Raw genomic sequence first — 16426 nt, 5'->3', positions numbered from 1 at the left:
TATTGGTTTACTTAATGCAAGACAGGAGGAAGTGGTATTGGCCAGGCTGAGAATTGGGCACTCCCATCTTAATAGTACTCTCTTTATTATGAGTAGGCATGCTGATGGTAACTGCGAGTATTGTGCATCACAAAGCCCAGAGACTGTACACTGTAAAAAATGATTTGTTGTTTTAACTTAAAAAAGTTAGTGCAAGGGTTGCCTTAAGGGCTGACTTAAAATTTTGAGTTCACTGAAATTAATATAGTAAGTTCACAACAGTTTAACTTACTATGTGAATTCCAGTGAACTCAAAATTTTAAGTCAGCCCTTGCACTAACTTTTTTAAGTTAAAACAACAAATATTTTTTTACAGTGTAGAGCATGTTCTTATTCATTGTCAAAAATACTATCAAGAGAGACAGAATTTTATTGCTCAATTCGAGGCCAATAATACACCCTTTAATGTCAGAAATATCTTACAAAGAAGTAATGGGAAAATTTTATCTTATTTGTTTACTTTTTTGAAAAACACAGAATTATTAAAACGTATTTAATTTCTAGATAAGAAGCAACTCCTGTTCCGCACTCCAGTCCAGCGGTGGCGGTGATACACCGAAACATCTGTCAACCGCCATATAAATCAGAAGAGGGGAGAGAGAGACTGAGTGCACTTCAGCACAAACTTTGCTGACTGTGACTGCATGGGGTTTGGTCCACTATGTCCGAGTGCACACTGTATCCTCAGTTTAGACTTGGAGAGTCGCGGTTTGATCAGGTAAATGTGGGGAAACCCTACTGCATTACACACACACACACACACACACACTCTGCCCGAACGATTCACTGTTTTTTGCTACTTTGACTCAGTGTACCGAATAATAAAAATAAAATAATAAGACAGACACACGAGTATGGTGTATATGTGCAGGCTAATTTGACTTGTTTGCTCCCCTCCCTGTTTTTGTGATGAAATCACACTAATGGAGCCCCCTATCGGTATTATAGTGCCACTACGGTTGGTTATCACACATTTCAGCCTAGCTGTCATACTTCTTGAGTAAAAAATAATAACAACCACACGGACATGTAATGAAAGCACAGAGTGACATGCACAGAATGAATGCATCCTTGGTAATGTTATTTTATTAGCATGATCAGATATTAAGTTTCGAATACAGCATTGACATGTCATGGTCATTACACCTTAAGCCAAAATGGAATGAGTACTGCAATAAAGAAAAGAATAGAAACAACACACAGAACATATGAAACATGAATAGAAGGTAGAACAAATGTAGAGGACAAGAGGTGTAATATTTGATTTGAGGGCTAAACTCGAATATCTATCAGCAGATTGACTGTGAAACTATTAGAGTTGAGCAATGCATTATATCACGAGGCCTATGGTGTAATAAGAATGATGTGGGGCAAACTATTACACACCCACAAAAAAACACAATTAAAGAAGGATAGACAGATGCAGTCACGATTTAAATTTTTTCCTGTTCTGGGTTCATGCCATGTTTGCTCCAAATACAAAACATGGTAGGCAGAAAAGTTCTCATGTCATCTCGCCGCTTTATCCTGTTCTACAGGGTCACAGGCAAGCTGGAGCCTATCCCAGATGACTATGGGCGAAAGGCAGGGTACACCCTGGACAAGTCGCCAGGTCATCACAGGGCTGACACATAGACACAGACAAACACTCACACCTACGGCCAATTTAGAGTCACCAGTTAACTGAGGCTACGTTTACATTACGTCGAATCAGCGGATCATCAGATTAATGTTCTTAAAATGATTCGCGTTTACACTAAAACCGTTAGCCGTGCACACAGCAACACCAATACGCGGATACGCTCGGCTCCGCAGGCATCCTGCGCTCCAAATCACTCCGCCCTGAACAGCGAGTGCCCTCTGGAGGGTGCGCACTCCGGCCCTGCGCAGCTCACAGAGCGCGCGAGTGAAGTGAACAAGCCACGATTCGGGACTGAGCCGCTGTGTGTGAGATCCCAGCGCATATCACTTATTACTTGCAAGTGGAAGGATGGCAAGCCTAAAGACAATCATAACTACACAATGGGCAGTATTTGCATCAGTATTTGCAGTATTTTCATACTTTTATACTCTTTAATGAAAGGTGATACAAGGCGGAAGTCTGCGCCGTTTTTCAGCAGTCGCGTCACATGACCAACGCCAGCGAATCAGGAAGGTGGATGTCACAGTGACGTTGTCCAATGAGACGCCAGCTAGAGCTCAGCACAGCGTATTCGCGTATTCTCAATGTTTACACAGCACCGGAGCTGATACGATCTAGATTGAATACGTGGACGCTGGCGGATTCCCGTTTCCCCGCTTTTTCAGGGGGGTTAATGTAAACGGACAGTGCATCCGCGAAGAAAACGAGACAGATACGGTCTAGTGTAAACGTAGCCCTAATCTGCATGTCTTTGGACTGTGGGGGAAACCAGAGCACCCGGAGGAAACCCACGGGGAGAACATGCAAACTTCGCACAGAAAGGCCCTCGCCGGCCACGGGGCTCGAACCCGGACCTTCTTGCTGTGAGGCGACAGCGCTAACCACTACACCACCGTGCCGTCCTAGGCAGAAAAGTTGTTACCCTTTAATTTAAAAAAAAAAATCCAACCCACTAAGCTTAAAGTTTTGCCATTTTATCTTTTTGTGTAATTTTCATTTTTGATTAGACAATGTGTGGTTAGTCTACCTACTTTTTACTGTATCTTCCAAAGGGATATAGGGCGTGTGTGTGTGGGGGAGTAAATAATACACCTCATTTGAGTTAATAAAACCCATGACTATATTTCATATATTCCTTCTCAATAACTGCTGGTTATGTATTATAGCTGTGTCCGAGAAGCATGACAGAAAAGCCTGCATGGACATCAAATCTTTGGCACAGTTCATTTTACGTAATCAGCTGATACAACTGTTACTGCAAGAGTCTACAGTCTGGGCTAGAAAGACCTCAGCCTAGCCTTGCTTCTTCATACCCTTCTGGGCATACTGTTGGTGGTGCTGTTTTGTTTGATCCCTGCTAGCCCATTTATACCAGCTGCCCTTGTAGGGCCCCTTTTATAAAAAACAAAACAAAAATACTCCCTGAGAGATTGGAGAACATTAATGATGCACAGAATTTAGATTTATGCATTCATATAAATGTTATATGTACACGTGCATAACCTACACTTTGTGCATTTCTGATTACAAAAACAGTACACATACCTAATGCTAAAACATAACTTTACACACATTTTTTTAAACACCTGAAATCAATTAAACACTGACCATGCACTCCATTTGGACATTTTACTGAATCAATTGATTTTAACATATTTTTCTTTAACAGCCAAAATTTAATTTTGAGGTATGAGGTAACAAAAACTCTCCTCACATCAAATCTCTTGCAGCCAGTAATAAGGTAAATTATGTCTGCCTTTATAGATTAAAAATGAAAATAGTAAAATGTTAAACAGCATTTAATGCTGTTTGTGTGACAACTAACTCCATTCTTTCCTACTGATCTTTGCTGCGTTTGAAACCATATTTGAAAATCCGTACCAGTTTCACACTTGGTGAAAATAACCTCGCATTGCTACCTCACCCCAAGTTTCGGGCATAAATAATATATTCAAGGCCTGATATTTGCTGTTCTTTGACTAGCTAGGGCCAGATGGATGTGCACGTTTGAGTTAGTTTGATGAGCACAATGCATTTTAACAAATAACCCTTGCTCCTACTATGCAGTCAATTAACCTATATCACTGTTTTTGTGAGAAGCACTGGCAAAAAAAAAAAGTTTACAAGAATGAAAGTTTCAGGCCACATTAAAAACCTTTTAAAGTGTGTCTCTATAAATTATTTATGTTATATCTCATTGGCCTACATTTTACATTGTAAATGTTGAAAAAAATCCAAATGATGAAATTTGCATGCTTAATGATGGGCTCGGGGCGGCACGGTGGTGTAGTGGTTAGCGCTGTCGCCTCACAGCAAGAAGGTCCTGGGTTCGAGCCCCGGGGCCGGCGAGGGCCTTTCTGTGTGGAGTTTGCATGTTCTCCCCGTGTGTTTCCTCCGGGTGCTCCGGTTTCCCCCACAGTCCAAAGACATACAGGTTAGGTTAACTGGTGACTCTAAATTGACCGTAGGTGTGAATGTGAGTGTGAATGGTTGTCTGTGTCTATGTGTCAGCCCTGTGATGACCTGGCGACTTGTCCAGGGTGTACCCCGCCTTTCGCCCGTAGTCAGCTGGGATAGGCTCCAGCTTGCCTGCAACCCTGTAGAAGGATAAAGCGGCTAGAGATAATGAGATGAGATGATGGGCTCCAAATAAATATTTAATTATTCGGTGTGCCTGATCGGTGTCAGTGCTAAAATGTTAAAAGATCTTCTGAATGCATAGGCTGCAGATGTGCTGTAATTTAGCTCTACCCTAAACGAAAGACTGCGAACAGGTGAATATTGCCGTCTGTTTTCTGAAACATAGTACAGTAAAATATGGTGTGAAAAGCAGAACTTTGCCACACTCACACTTGCGAAAACTTTAATTGCTTTCACTGCTTATGAACTAGCAGACAGTTGGTGTTTGTAATGATGCAGTTGCACCTGGTGGCGAAAACAACTGGCTAGTCTTGCTGCTGAGACCTGCATGCACCAGCTGCTTCTTCGAACCTTACAGACTGACGCTGGGGCTTTAGAAATCTGTAATATGATCTAATATAAATATATCTAAAATTCATTAAAACTAATTAATAATGAATTGGAGAAAGGCATACTTTTAAAAAATCCTTTTGAAACAGCTGTTTCAGAGGGTCATTATATTCATCTGCCATTATGTTCAAAGTAAAATGAAACATTCTTCACTTTATGTCTGTAGTAGGAGGTAATGCAACGCTGCAGGATTGTTTATTGTGTTTTCTGCATGTCCCAGGGGTCCTTTTATGGGAGGTTAAGACATTTCCTGGATGTGATTGACCCTCGCATGCTCTTTGTATCAGAGGTATGTGAGAAATGCGTTTGCATTCTGGGTATAAAAAGAAAAAGTGGGTGTGCCAGAATAGAGCAAATTTGAAAAGTGAATGGGGGATGAAATATACCAATTAAATGACTCAATGACCATGTAGGGGTGTGAGTTATGAGTATCAACAGGCAGTTTGTTTAGAGTTAAATCGGGTAATACAAGATCATGGTTTACTCCATGTCTCAAATACAAATGATGATGATAATTTGGTTATGTAGATATGAAGCAAATGATTGTTTTGACAAAATGACTTGAGGGAATGTGTTTGGGGTGGTTAGTAGTAAGTGGTTATTGGTTAGATTCTTTGCATTTGAGTTATCTGATTTCTGTTTGGTTGAAAAATATGACCATGTGAAACATTTACTACAAAGAATTTCTTTGGATTTGAATGGGTATATATTTTCCGTCTTAGAGTCGTCTGAATGAAAGTGTGAAACTCTTAGAACAATTTAAAGAATGCACTCTTCCTGCAAGTGTGACAAATGCACAGGTATGGCTGTTATACATCATATACATTCAGTACACACACACAAATCATAGGCCACTGTGAGGAGATGTGTGGTCAGTATGTGTTTTTTTTTTTAAACAAGGTTCCATGTACCTGAATGCAACCTCGCCTATCCATCCCATTCACATATCTTTACATTTTTATTGAGTCACTGTTTTTTTAAAGGTCACAAATTAAGTATAGTTCCTTTTTACTTATTTTCCAGCTTTGGGAGGCTCAGAAGGTAAAACAGGTGAGTCCAAACATCTTTAGTGATTCCTGAAATAAGAGCCTAAATCTTAGGCTCCTGTGTATTCACTTATGTATAAATACTCACTGATAGACACTCCTTTAGACTTAAGAATAATAATAAAGTGATTGCAAGTTGTTTGCCTTCTTTTACCCCACTTCTCTTTCTCACTCCCTTGGTGCTTTCTGTGTGGCCATTACACACACAGGCCATCTTCCATCCAGACACTGGAGAGAAGATCCCCATGCCCTTTCGCATGTCAGGTGAGGGTGTCAGCATGCCTCCAACATGTGTGGGTGTGTGTCGGTTGGCTGTTTGCTCCTTGTTACCAGCACAGGAGCCCTGGCAGAATGGCAGGTGAAATGTGTGGTCTGAGCGATTGGGAAAGGTCACACTCAGCTGGATTCTGATTAAAGCCTTCGGCTCCTGCTGCCTGGAACTGCTGTTGGGCCTCTCAGAAATAGGAGTGTTTTAGCCTGGTGTTAACACAGCTATTTAAAGACAGAGAGACAGAAGAAGACCTGTTTGCTAGAAAAGGCTGATGGCTACTTCAGGAATGAATGCTAGAGTCTTTTTAGACTATAATCACAGTGGTATTACCATGTGAAAGGTCAATGCTAATAATATGTGGAAGTCTGTCTATAGGATATTTGGGCCCTTTTTTCCCTTTCCAGAGATTTATATTTAAAATCTTTAACTTTGCTTTCATGTATTCAGCATTTTCCCTGTCATCTTTTTTTTTTTTCATTTTCTTAGGTTATATCCCCTTTGGTACACCAGTGGTAAGTTGTTTATTATCCAGAATGAAGACCATTAGGGCAGGCATACTGTAAATTGAGTTTCTTAGTTTGTTTGAAGAAGACTTTAAAGCCAAAGCATATTTTGTCACATGGAACATTTATAAAGCTGGAATGTACTTTAAAAAAAACCCTCTTGTTTCTCATAACGGCTGATAGGTTGTGGGTCTCCTACTTCCCAATCAGACCCTGGCCTCGACTATTTTCTGGCAGGTACATCTATTTCCTTGCCACAGTTAAGTGTTCATGCTAGTTAGTTTATAGATTATTTACTCTCGTTGTTGTTGTTTTTTCCTCTGACTGGGTCTTTCAGTGGCTGAACCAAAGCCATAATGCTTGTGTGAACTACTGCAATCGCAACGCATCTAAGGTACAGTATAAGCAGCGCATTCTCCTCCAGGGTGCAGTAGAGATGTACAAGTGGTATTGCAGTTAGTCCTACTTGAAGAGTATTTCTGTTGGGCTCAATAATTTGATTAGGCTTCATTTATTGGAGTCTCACAGTGGTTTTCCTGGAGCGCTAAAGCTGCATGTACATGTAACACACTGTAGATATAAAGAAATGAAAATTCTTTGTATTAATTAGTTAAACTTCAATATTCCATCTATCTGTCCTTACTGTTATCAGTACTATTTCAAAACCATTGATTCTGTTTTGTAGTCTACAGGGATGTCACAATTCTTCCAGGGATACTTGGGTGCAGTCAGCAGTGCAGTTACCATCGCAGTGAGTTTAACACATACATGCAACACAGGACACAAATGACTAGTTTAAGTGTGCCACACAGAGTGCTTAGAACATATTTGATCCTAGATGTCAAGTATAAATTTGTCAGTCACTGCTTCTGTACACCAGCTAAGAGCTCAGATCTTAGCACATGACTGGATATAACCACGCCCCCTGTGTCCTCTAGAGCCAATTAGCTGCCCTGCTGGGCGGCGGTTTGATGCCCTGGGGCATGACAGCCATAACCACGGTGACGGCAACTACAAATGGCCCCATGCCTGTGGGAAGTGAAGGGAGGGGTCACTAATTAAAACCCGAGTCCTGACGAGGCCCCCTGCTGGGCGGGGGGAGATGGAGGAGAAAAGGGGAGGGCTGTTAGATGGCAGTTAGACGGGGCCTGTAACAGGAGCTGCTGGAAATGACCAGAGACTCCAAAAGACAGGCAAGAAGCAACTTCACACAGCCTGTCATGACCTGTCACCAAGCCTCATGGGTCCTGAGGGGACCTGTTGTCCTTGTGCACAGGAAAACAAATTTATTAATTAAGTGTGAGAGTTTTCAGCCAAAGAGTTCGACTTAAGGACATTTTGCTATGTTTACGATTTGATTACAAGTCTAATAGGAACTGATCTCAACATGCTTCTACAACCCAGCATAATGATATTTTGTGATTTGTAAATCATTCATGCAGTGCATTTGTGTTATACTTATTTAGCTGTGTACTGATAAGGTCCAGTGACCGAGTCGAGTATCACTGTTAGTGATTTCTCTCTTTTTATTTCAGATTATAATGATGCATCATCAGACCTGTTATGAATGTGGTCTTCTAGGAGCTCAAAAAATGTATTGAGCAATACAGGTGTATGTAAAGCTGCCTGCCCAGAGACAATAAGAAGCTTACTGAAGAGCTTGCTGCAGTTATTAATGTTTGGACTGGGGTTAAGTTTATAATAAAGGTTGAGTTTTGGGTTGGTATAATTATGATTAGTTTGGATATGAATTTTTGTTGTTTAGCTTAGTTTCTACCCACTGGATCATACTTAGTTTAAATAGTGTTATGTATTTACTTGGTTTAAATACATAACTTCTTTTCAGGAGCGTTTGTACATACATGTGTGTACTGTATAGGTGGGACTGAATGTTCTGATTCGAAAAGCTGAGCATTTCAGCCCAGCCACATGGCTTCTGGTCCAAAGGTTCATCCCTTTTCCTGCTGTTGGTATGTATATATAATGTGTGTGTAAGATGTTTTAGGGTTGTGTTTTAATATATTTCTTGGCAGAGATTGCCAAACTGAATTTCGTTGTGGATTACAATGACAATAAAAATCCTTGATCCTTGAGATAGCCCCCTCCCTGTCTTGCAGGCCTTATGAATACCTAATGATTAGAAACAAGATGTAATCAGTAGAGCTAAATATGAATTCATTAAGATCATGTACGCATTTATGTCATGTCATCTGTCTGAATGCTCATTGCCCTGCGTTTGTAATTGTAATGCCACTTGCGTGTGCTATCTTTTAACCACCAATACATTAAGTGGTTGTTTATTTTTGTTTATTCGTATGTTCTATTTTGACTGGTGTCAGAGGGGAATCGCTGGAACGCTATTTCACTGTTCTATTAGCGTTCTGCGGCTCTAACAAGGCCAGAGGGGCTTGGAGAGACAGTCCCAGGATGCCTTGGGGATACTTGGCTGTAATTAAATTGTTTTTGTCCCCTCACCCCTCCCCTTTAATTAAATCATCCAGTCCCCCCTTACCTTTTGGCTTGGGTAACAGAGCCTTGTTAGCTCTTGGTTGCTGCTCTTTAATTGGTTAATTAGGCCTAAAGTGCTCTCTGTGTCAGCACAGGGATGCGTGTCTCCACGCCGCCATGTCATTGTTGTTGTTTTTCCCCAGTGTTTATTTATCAAAGGTTATTAAATTTAGCTAATTGGACACAATAGAGATGATTGGTTTGAAATAATGCCTTCATTTTATTTTTTGTCCTTGACGTTGATGTTTTGACCTTTTATTGTAGTAGTGTAGCTCAGGTCTGGAATTCCGTTAATGTCTGAAGACACACTTCAGGCGAGCATGAGCTTATTGCGTCAGTTTAATTTTATCTGCACTGTGTATGATTTCTTGTCATCCTGACACACATAGAAAACATAAAGTAGAGCTCATTTACTGTTCATGGTCGATTTGAAGTGTTTGTTTTTATGCTTGTACATTTGCACGTTTGTGTGTGCATATGCCTGTATCTGAGCCTGTGTGTGTGCGCGCCCATGTGTATGGTTAATTGATCTGGTCTAAACCCCTCAGAGGTGAATAGCTATTTACTCAGCCAATTAACTCAGCCCCATAACACTGCAGCTCCGAACACTGATAACTCACAACACAAGGCCTGCAAATTAAAAATGCTTCAGGCTTACACACACACGGAGTAAATCACTGTCTTGTTTTAATGTTCTTCTGATTTGTGTAATGTGTGGAGCTATTTTAATGTTTTAATCTTATTACTTTAATTAAATCACCAAACACACATTTTAACTTTTATATAAGTGTACTTTATCTGTCTTGTTTAGTACAACACTGTTCTTGACAAAGATCTCTGTCATATTTTGAATCATCCCTTCAGTATTATAAATAGAAGCATATGCAAGTCTTCCCAATTAAACAGATCTCTACATCCACGAGCTGTTCAGAGAGCACTTTTTAATTTTTTAATTTACAGTTCCTGTTCTAACCATGTTTTCTGTCCTTTCTGTTTCTCATAGCGAGTGCCAATGTGTGTAATGTGTTGCTGATGCGTCATAGTGAGCTGTCTGAAGGCATCAGTGTGTTGGATGAGCACGGTAACATAGTGGCCACCTCTAAGCTGGCAGCCAGGCGTGTGAGTGGACACTGAGTTTCTCATATAAATACGTTATAAATACAATACATACAGCTACAAATAAATTCAGTTAGGAAATGCTTTTTACTTTTGTAAAAGGCTTGGTGTGTAATCGGAGGTTCTCAGACTTCTTGAAGTTAGAAGCTATTTTTAGGGAAAATATTTATGAATCCTTTTTGGCTCACGGCACAGATTAATTGATGGCTATTTGTTTTTTCGTCCATTCACAAATCTGAAAATGGTTCCATTGTGTTTATGTAGGTTTTAAACATTTTGCATTAAAACAGTATTTTTCCTAGCTTTATCAAAATTAGTCAGATTCAAGTTGACATTTTATATTTTTGTTCATAAGTTATACATACATGTGTGTGTTCTCCACAAATGTTCTCCCTATCTAGTGCAGATATATTTATCAATATAAATGTTACCAGACCAGATATTGCCATTATTGATGAGCGTAAGATGAATGTGTTGATCCTGGAAGTTGGCTGTTGTTTCAATTTATATTTAGAAGAAACGTATTTAATGAAGCTTATGAAATACCAACCCCTTGTACAGCAATTTTCTGATTTTGGGTATAAATATCAACTTCTTGTACTGATATTTGGTAGTCTGGGTTATATGCATAGGCTGGTCACTAGGGGTTTCAGGATAGTTGGATTTTCAAAGGCGAGAGCAAAACAGTTGGTTAAATATTGTTCAGTCTCATCCATAATTGGAAGTCGTCATATTTGGAGGAGAAGATGCTGTGTTTATCCATAAGATTTGAAATGCTGCTGTTAAAGTGTAACTGATGAGATCACATATCAAGAATATGTCTGAGCAGATAATGCATCTGTTACATTTGTGTCCATATATATATTTACTGTAAATTGTGGACTCAAAGTATACTGTGTGTGTGTGTGTGTGGATATTACACAGTTACGTGAAGAGATAAAGCTTACCTTCAAGTGGTGAACATATTCACGAGTAAGTGAATGAGTGAAAATATCTTCAACACGAGATCAACTTCATATCTTTGCGTCACGGTGTAATGTTCTTTATATTTATATAGACACGTCCACAAACCGGTTCACCATTTTGATAACGTGTCCAGTCAGTGGGAAAAACACTGGGAGTGACATCATCAGAGTGAAATAGTGGAAAATATCACACAGAGCCGTGATGTGTTTCGTATGAAAAATGCAAGTTTTTCAACACGAGAAGATAAACTTCATATCTTCAAGCCAACATGTGATTCTCTTTTTACTATATCGACACATTTACAAACAAAACCTACCCAAATTCATCAAAACAATTCACTGATTTCCTCATGAGTGACAGAGATTTATGCCACAGTTTTGGTTCTCCATGTCCCGGATGTAGCGCATGAAAAATGAGTGGTGCATTTTCCCACTAAAACACTCATGTCCATATATAATGTGTGTGTATATGTGTGATATATAGTGTGTGTGTGTGTGTGTGTGTGTGTGTGTGTGTGTGTGTGTGTGTGTGTGTGTGTGTGTGAGAGAGATTAAAAAAAAACTTTGATTCTGAGGTCTCAGATTTCCCATTTAAGTCTTTCTTTCTTGATTATGTGCTTGAGTGATGAGTGGATAAGTTTGTGTGCAGGCTGTGTTGGAGACAGCGGTGACCCGTGTAGTCCTGCCCATGCCTATCCTGGTGCTGCCACCCATGCTGATGGCTATGCTGGAGAGGTCAGCACTTTTTTTTAAATTATGTTCTGTTTACAGTTCTGAGTTGGAATACTTGATAACTTGTGCAACTATTTGTCATACAGAGTAACCCTCAGTGGTGTTCTTGCTTCCTGTAGTCCTCGTATGTAGTAGATAACAGATGTTTTACTGTGCATATTCATGCAGGCTTATCATACTTTTACAGTAAAAACGCTTAAAGCTATCTTAAGTCAAAAATACCTTGAATATAGGAAAATTCAGTTAAGCTTTCTCTATTATATTTTTAAGCAAAGAAAATATCAAACTTATTTCTAGAGAAAAGTATTAAAATTAGTAAATTTAACTAGAAATAGGCTAATTATTAACACAACTATCTCATAATGAGAAATATTAAATACAAGTTTCTTTATTCAAGAGAGCTTCACTCGTGTTGTATTTGTGTCGGTCTTCCTATACCAGTGTGTGCCTAAGTAAGTCTTTTCTTGCATAGGACAGGAGCTTTGCGAGAGTTTGATAGGGCTGACATATTCTGTTCCACCTACTCAGTTTTCATAACTTAACTCACAGGTGTGTGTGTGTGTGTGTGTGTGTGTGTGTGTGTGTGTGTGTGTGTGTGTGTGTGTGTGTGTGTGTGTGTGTGTGTGGCGAGCAAACGGTGAGTTGTTCTGTGCAATGCTGCCAGTTAGCTCACCCTCACTGGCTTTCAATAGAGCGAGAACATGAGAGGAGAAGGGTCAGTGTAATGTGGGATTTTGAAAGAGAAGTGTGTTTGATGGATTAGTGTGCTGAGAGAAGTGTGTGTGTTACACATGTGTGATGGTCGAACCTTTAACATCGATTTCTACCTGCAGGTCTCTTTGCTGTCTGCCACTTCCATTCAGAGTGTTCATGCGCTCCTCTCCTCCTTTTCTCTCAGCCTTTCTCAGACCAAATTAAGAGTGACTGATGGACATGATGATAAAAGATCTTTAACATACTTCTTTCATTACGATGTTGCTTGCTCCCTCCTCCCTTCTCTCCCTCCTGTTATACACACACATATACTTTGCGCACATGCGGAGTGCTTGGTCGTGTCTGTTGGCCAATTAAAGCTCATCACGCGTATGTGTTGATGAAGTCGTCATTAAGCAGCCGTTGCCTTCATTAAACTAGGGCTGCTATGGAGGGACTCCTGCCGAGCATGCTATCCCACAAGCCCCCATGCCGCACTGCGACCAAGAGTGAGGGCTGGGGGAGGTGTCAGCACAGAGTGATCTCACACCATACAGAGGAAGTGTCAGAGAAAGAGGGATTTTAATGATGATTACAGGAATGCCCATGATGCTGAGAGTTTATTTTGTTGTGGAATTGTGTGTGTGTGTGTTTGTTAGACTCCCCTTACTGAAGACACACCCTCGCCTTGTGCTGCCTGTACACAGCTTGGTGTGTCTCTGTGCATTCGGCCTGGCTCTGCCCCTTGCCATCAGTCTGTTCCCCCAGAATAGTCAGGTAAGAACACCAAACACCCTGCACTATGTACAAATCACAATACAACATGCCTAACACAGCACAACATGCATAATACAACAAATCTCAACAAAACAGTACCACATTACACCTCGGCACTTAATTCAACACGCAAAACAAAAACGCAGCAGCTCTACAGGACACTACATGACACAACACAAAACAGCTCTTCTGTCCTGTCTCTCTCTCCCTCTGTCTTTGTCTCTTGTGAAGAGGGTTATGATTTTAAAATGGTCTGTAATAAGCTGTTCATCCATATGGTTACTGAACTGCAGACATATGTGCTGCCAACTTCTTCCATTCCTCTCTCTCTTCTCCCCTCCTCCTCTCCTATCACTTTCTCGCTCCCTCTTTACACGTTTCAGAGGGTTCCAGACGAGTGCGTTCCCAAAAATCCGCCACTCCTGTACCCCCACCTTTTCACACCCCATGGCACGTCTGTTTCAGATTCTGCCTCACAAACTCGCACACTCCTTGCCATCTGTTTCTGAGCAAAATATTGCACGTTTTAGCTTTGCCTTGGACATTTACCAACTCATCTCTTTATTTTTGCATTTATTTATTTAATTTTTTTTAAGCGTCAGTTTTGCCTGCGAAAAATGCCTGTGAAAAATGCTTGAGGCGCTCATGGAAAAGATGCAGTTCTCTTTTGAATAAACATTTTAAACATCTTAATGAGTGGATGTTTACGGTTAATGAATGTAATTTTAGCTAAGAGATCAGCTCCTTAACATGGATATATAAAAAGAGGTACACTTAACTCTTAATATTGTAGTACTTGAGGTAATTTAAGATGTGTGAGAGGCTTTGAGTTTAACAGGCTAATGATGACCCTGGCTATGTGTACATATTAAGTCTTATCGAAAAGGAATTAGGATTAACTGATGATTATGCTGGAGTCAGAGATTAGTTCAGATTTTTAGATATGTTGTGACTGTCGAGTCACTAAATATAGTGTACTGCTTTTGTCTGTCTGTCTAATTTTTCTCTGTCTCATTTTCTCAGATTCATGTATCTCAGCTTGAGCCAGAGATCTCTGCAGCAATTGAATGCAAGTTCCTGACCTACAACAAAGGCCTTTAACCAGTTTGGCACTTGCAATAAACGACTCGGGAGTCTTTCGTAACATGAGTCAGATGTGTGTATGTGTATTTTAGAACCATTTGCACACCGTGACAGGTGCATTCACACACCAGCACTAATCACTTGCCTTCTCTGCAATCAAGTGTCTCCTTGGGTAGTCAAGAACATTACTGCCAAATCACCATGAAATTAACATCAGAATGACAGAAAAAGTACCTTAATTTTTTCAATTGTAGCTGTTTGTAAGGCTACATCCACACGACAACGGCAACGAGATTTAAAAAAAATATATCGCGTCCACATGGGCAACGGATCAGTAAAATATCAGGTCCATATGGCAACGCAGCGCTTGCTGAAAACGATGCAATACACATGCCACACCTCTAGGTGCGCTGTAAGACGGTCCCATCGGAGACACCACAACAATAGAAGAAGTAAGGACGCATGCGCATAAACTATTATGCGCGAGACTTCATATTAGCCACAAAGTCAGAAAAATCTGTTCGTAAAATTACGTTAGAATGACCAAATAAATGAAAAGTATTTTTCCAGTCTCACCTGTGAAAGGTAATCCCATGTGATCTCGTTTGGATGGCAAACCTGTTGGTACAGTTAAACGCAGCACATGAATGAGGCATCTTTATTCTCCGCTTTGACCCATCCAATATGGCGGCGAGGATGACGTATGATTCTATGCGGAAGGCGGCGTCTTTAATGGTCCGGAATAAATTGAATGCTACACGTTGATGGATTAATTTGTTCTTCTACGCCCTTTTTGAGGAATGTATTGTAGGACTTAAACCAACATCTGAAGAGGTGAGATCGCTCCTTTTTTTCCCTATTTTTGCTGGCGGGATTGACTCTCACTCACTCTCTCTCTCTCTCTCTCTCTCTCTCACTTTGCACCATTACACAATATTCACAGTGAAAATATTTTGTAAGCGCATTTCATGAACCAAGTTATAGGATTTGTTGACAACTCGCATCGAGTTCGTTACACTTCTACCCGGCGTGAAGCACATGTGGTTGTGACATCATCGTAAACAAATCCGTTCTACTCATCCAGACGACTTCGCAACGGCGCCGTTGCCAGATCTTTCCACTCTGGAACCCGTTCTCAAAAGATTTCGTTTTGGGGTACCCAAAACGCCGGTGCCGTGTGGATGCCAGGCCGAAACGACAAACAATTTTATCAGATTCACCTGAATCCGTTGCCGTGTGGACAGGGCCTTAGACACACGATAATGTAAATTGTTTCTATTCAGTTAATATTTAATCTTATCTGATAGTCTTTTTTAAATGTGGGAGAAAGAATTCAGACTGTTTTGACAGTTTAGTCAATTATCCGATGTTTTACTTGTCCTGCAGTGCAGGCGTTCAGACATGAGCTTGGTTTGTTCCTTAGAAGCCATATGAGAGAAGAGTTCATATATCCTTCTACATTACAGCTTGTTGACCTAAAAGATCACTTTATGACTAGTACGCCAGACTAACGACAAAAATACACAGCAGTGACTGTGTTGTGGCAAATACTGTAGAAGTATACTTCCCAATGCCAAGTTCTTTTCCATATCAAAATTAAATGACGTTTCCTATTGTTGTTCCACTCTCTCTATTAACTATGTACCATACCACTTATCTCCACTAATGCAGAAAATTGCTGCTTATATCCTGTTTTGTCATACTGCATACTGTGTTTTTACTTGTCTTGACTAACTGGGCAGCTGCAAAGGCTCGAACAGTCCACTAACCACAACCCTAGCCATGATACAGTACAATAATATTTCACCCAATTCTGTGTGTATGTATAAACAGTTATCTTTTTTTTTGTCAGGTCTGTAAAATGAGTGACATGGACTTTATTTTATCATTAGAGCCATCTACAGATCTGGAGAGAGGAGCTCTTTGTTTTTCTACCTGCGTGTCGTGGCAACATGTCATGGTGGGCCATGGTGATAGAGGGTGGGACATGAAGCTGCATGCACAATCATTAACCATATAGA

At 40.3% G+C, this 16426-nt stretch overlaps 1 protein-coding gene across 1 annotated transcript; it reads left to right on the top strand.

Annotated features, from left to right (window-relative positions):
- The first annotated feature begins 634 nt into the window (after nt 1-634).
- On the top strand, nt 635-15428 carry sfxn5a (sideroflexin 5a). Its single transcript, XM_060925730.1, has 14 exons — nt 635-757; nt 4932-5000; nt 5434-5511; nt 5735-5761; nt 5967-6021; nt 6515-6540; nt 6715-6768; nt 6869-6925; nt 7217-7282; nt 8411-8501; nt 10043-10158; nt 11770-11855; nt 13205-13322; nt 14346-15428. The coding sequence occupies exons 1-14, from the start codon at nt 701-703 to the stop codon at nt 14421-14423; spliced, it is 978 nt and encodes a 325-aa protein (XP_060781713.1). The 5' UTR covers nt 635-700; the 3' UTR covers nt 14424-15428.
- Nucleotides 15429-16426: the final 998 nt, after the last annotated feature.

The sequence above is a fragment of the Neoarius graeffei genome, chromosome 7, assembly GCF_027579695.1.
Source record: "Neoarius graeffei isolate fNeoGra1 chromosome 7, fNeoGra1.pri, whole genome shotgun sequence".
Lineage (NCBI taxonomy): Eukaryota > Metazoa > Chordata > Actinopteri > Siluriformes > Ariidae > Neoarius > Neoarius graeffei.
This window is presented reverse-complemented; position numbering and strand designations above follow the sequence as displayed.

Excerpts from the sequence above, each read along its gene's own strand:
- sfxn5a (XM_060925730.1), top strand. The coding sequence starts at position 701 with ATGTCCGAGTGCACACTGTATCCTCAGTTTAGACTTGGAGAGTCGCGG. Across the intron at positions 6,022-6,514 it reads CATGCCCTTTCGCATGTCAG|GTTATATCCCCTTTGGTACA; the intron begins GTGAGGGTGTCA and ends TCATTTTCTTAG. Across the intron at positions 11,856-13,204 it reads CTGATGGCTATGCTGGAGAG|ACTCCCCTTACTGAAGACAC; the intron begins GTCAGCACTTTT and ends TGTGTTTGTTAG.